At 21.0% G+C, this 2,798-nt stretch overlaps 1 protein-coding gene across 1 annotated transcript; it reads right to left on the bottom strand.

The window, feature by feature from the left end:
* Positions 1–1,662: 1,662 nt before the first annotated feature.
* On the bottom strand, positions 1,663–2,591 carry MKS88_000153 (uncharacterized protein; the record flags this gene model as incomplete). Its single annotated transcript, XM_067214572.1, has 5 exons — positions 1,663–1,728; positions 1,845–2,002; positions 2,102–2,169; positions 2,327–2,415; positions 2,565–2,591. The coding sequence occupies 5 exons, from the start codon at positions 2,589–2,591 to the stop codon at positions 1,663–1,665; spliced, it is 408 nt and encodes a 135-aa protein (XP_067075886.1).
* Between the last annotated feature and the right edge of the window lie 207 nt (positions 2,592–2,798).

The following is a 2,798-nucleotide window of genomic DNA, read 5'->3' as shown; positions in this document are numbered from 1 at the left end:
TCTAAATTTATGATTACTATAAACAGATTGTTATGAAAAATATAATTTAGTACCTCTTGATCCTAAGAACAATTGTATTTATTCTTTTTATATTACTTCGCCAATGTTTCGATAATGTGGATTCATTTCTATATTATATTTTTATTGTTTTATTATACTTAATGTGATATTAAGACAATACGCAAAACATCGTAACTGAATTTATAACTAAAAGTAAAATATATAGTAAAATAGAAAGTCATACATTATTAACTAGAATAATTAAAATGAGGAATTATTTGAAATTTCTAATTCACACATTAGAATAAAAAATGAAAATTTTATATGAATAAGAAAGGAAGCTACCATTTCGAAATTTTTTTTATTTGTATTTGAATGTATTGATAAAGAGTTCTATGAACGGTTTAAAAGGGTAATTCTATTATTATCTTGAAGAAAAGAGTTATTTTTCAATTTTTCTTATTATTTGTATATTACTGTGTTATTAGTCATTATATTTATGGGAATATTTTTCGTATTGTAACTTTTTGTATAATGCATATAAAAATGAAATATAGATGTATAAAAACAACTTTCTAGTATTATAATTAGATTTAGTAAAACATTTTAAACTATAATGTAATTATATATATGTTCTTTATTCATTTATATCCATTTGGTTACCCTTTTTTAATGTTATACATATAAAAGTGTATTGAAAAAAGAAAAAAAATTTGAGCTTGAAAAAGAATATATATCTGAATTGATAACTAACGGATATAAGAACTTTTAGTTTAAATCTAGAAACGATATAATTTTTCTCGCTGATCTTCATTTAAAAATATCCTTATTACCAATCTACATATAATAAATGTCGCTTGTAGAAAACGCTTAAATTGTGGTATATTGGGTTATATTTTTAATTCTATGTAATTTCAAGGGAATAAATAATAAAAAAATTTAAAAAATATATTGTTATAGAAAAAAAATATGTATTGTTTATTTTTTGAGTAGTGTTTTTATTTCAAAAGTTTTTTTTTTTATATTATATAATAATATTATTGTTGTTTTTAATGCTTCTTCTAGTAACCTTTTATTCACCGTTTTAATACTTATGTAATAAATATTACATCATATAAATGAATAAGGAATTCAAGTTTTACTTTATCATCTTGTATTATTTAGTTTTTCGATAAAATTATATATTTTGTTTTCTTAAGAGTGTCTTATATATTGGGAGATTTTTTAGCTACTAATTCACAAATTGGTATTGCATTTTTTTGAACCTTTTTTTTGAATAATCTTTATATCATTATTATTTTTATTTTTATAAGCATTCATTAAATTGGTTATTTTTAATTAATTATATATATCAGTAAATTTCCGCAAAGATGAAAATTTCACGAAGTTGAGTATTCGATTTTGCATTGTAAATAATATAAACTGTAATTTTTGTGTCAACTATATCCTTAGAGATGACAACCTATATTATGAAAACCTTTTTCTTAATTTCTATTTATGTGTTAATATATGTTTTGTAAGGATTTGATTGTTATTTTTGCAACTTAGTTAAGTTCATTTACTTATTTCTTTTGTAATAGACAATGTAACCACGATTTTATTGGAGTAAAGTATATGAAAAAAGAAATATGTATACTTAAAATTATAGTTTTGTGCAGATCATTATTTGCGAAAATTAACATACATATTTGGTTCCATATTAGCTCTATTATGTATAATTTTTTTAACCTTATACAAAGAAAATAATGTGAAAGAAGTAATAGTACGGCATCTGTTGTTAAACTTGCAGGAAATATATACTTGTGTAAGTGGTAAAATATATGTAAACCACGGCATGGAGTTACCTTGCATATTTTGTTATTATATACTTTTTTAAAATTAATTAAGTCCTCAAAAAAAGCGTTATATCTATTTCTTTGGCAATCTTCGTAATTTCTAAAATAAAAATTGTAACAATCATTAATTTTACTACAACTACCATCATCAGAGCCATGATCTTGTCCTTTAAATCGTTAAAAATAACATTAGTAACCGTATAGTTCCTGAAGTTTTTCCAAAATTACACGAACAATTTCTTTTATTTCTGGTATGCGTATATTACCTAATTCATATGCAATATCTCTGAATGGAACAAACCAAAGAGGATTATTATTTTTTTTGTTTTTCTTTCTGAATTTTAAAGGTAATTCAAATATTCACAACGCTTAAGATTATTAGAATAATATTTATTCTTTATTTCATTTAAATAACTACCAATATTTTGGCATGAAGTAATAAAATTAGTACCAGAAATATTTAAAGAATTACATGTAAAACTACGAAATACCGAGCAGGAATTATACTATCACACATAAAATTTGAAATTAAGATTTCACATTTCCTGTTATATTGAAGATATAATTTAACACAATTATACTAAAAATAAAATAATATAAAATAATAAAAATATATATATTCGAATAGTCATACTTTAATTAATAAAAATATATATTTCATTTATGTAACAGAAAATTCTTGAAATACTATGACATATATAAATATTATAACGAAAAGTTAAATTTTACATTATTTTCTGAACTGTGTGGTTCCATTATATATATGTACATGTTAATTAAATAACAAAAATTAAAATAGTGCCATGGCTAAGTTTATAGAAGTAAAAAATGATATATAGTATGTTTATATATGGCGTATTTTCTTATTATATATATATATATAATTTTAAAATGAAATTTCTTATTAAAATATCCTATTAAAATTATTCTTAATGTTAACATAAAGAAGTATAGTTTGTTCTA

This window comes from Plasmodium brasilianum (genome assembly GCF_023973825.1).
Source record: "Plasmodium brasilianum strain Bolivian I chromosome Unknown PB_00_03, whole genome shotgun sequence".
Taxonomy (NCBI): Eukaryota; Apicomplexa; class Aconoidasida; order Haemosporida; family Plasmodiidae; genus Plasmodium; species Plasmodium brasilianum.
The sequence above is the reverse complement of the archived record's forward strand: the minus strand, read 5'-3'. Positions and strand labels throughout refer to the sequence as shown.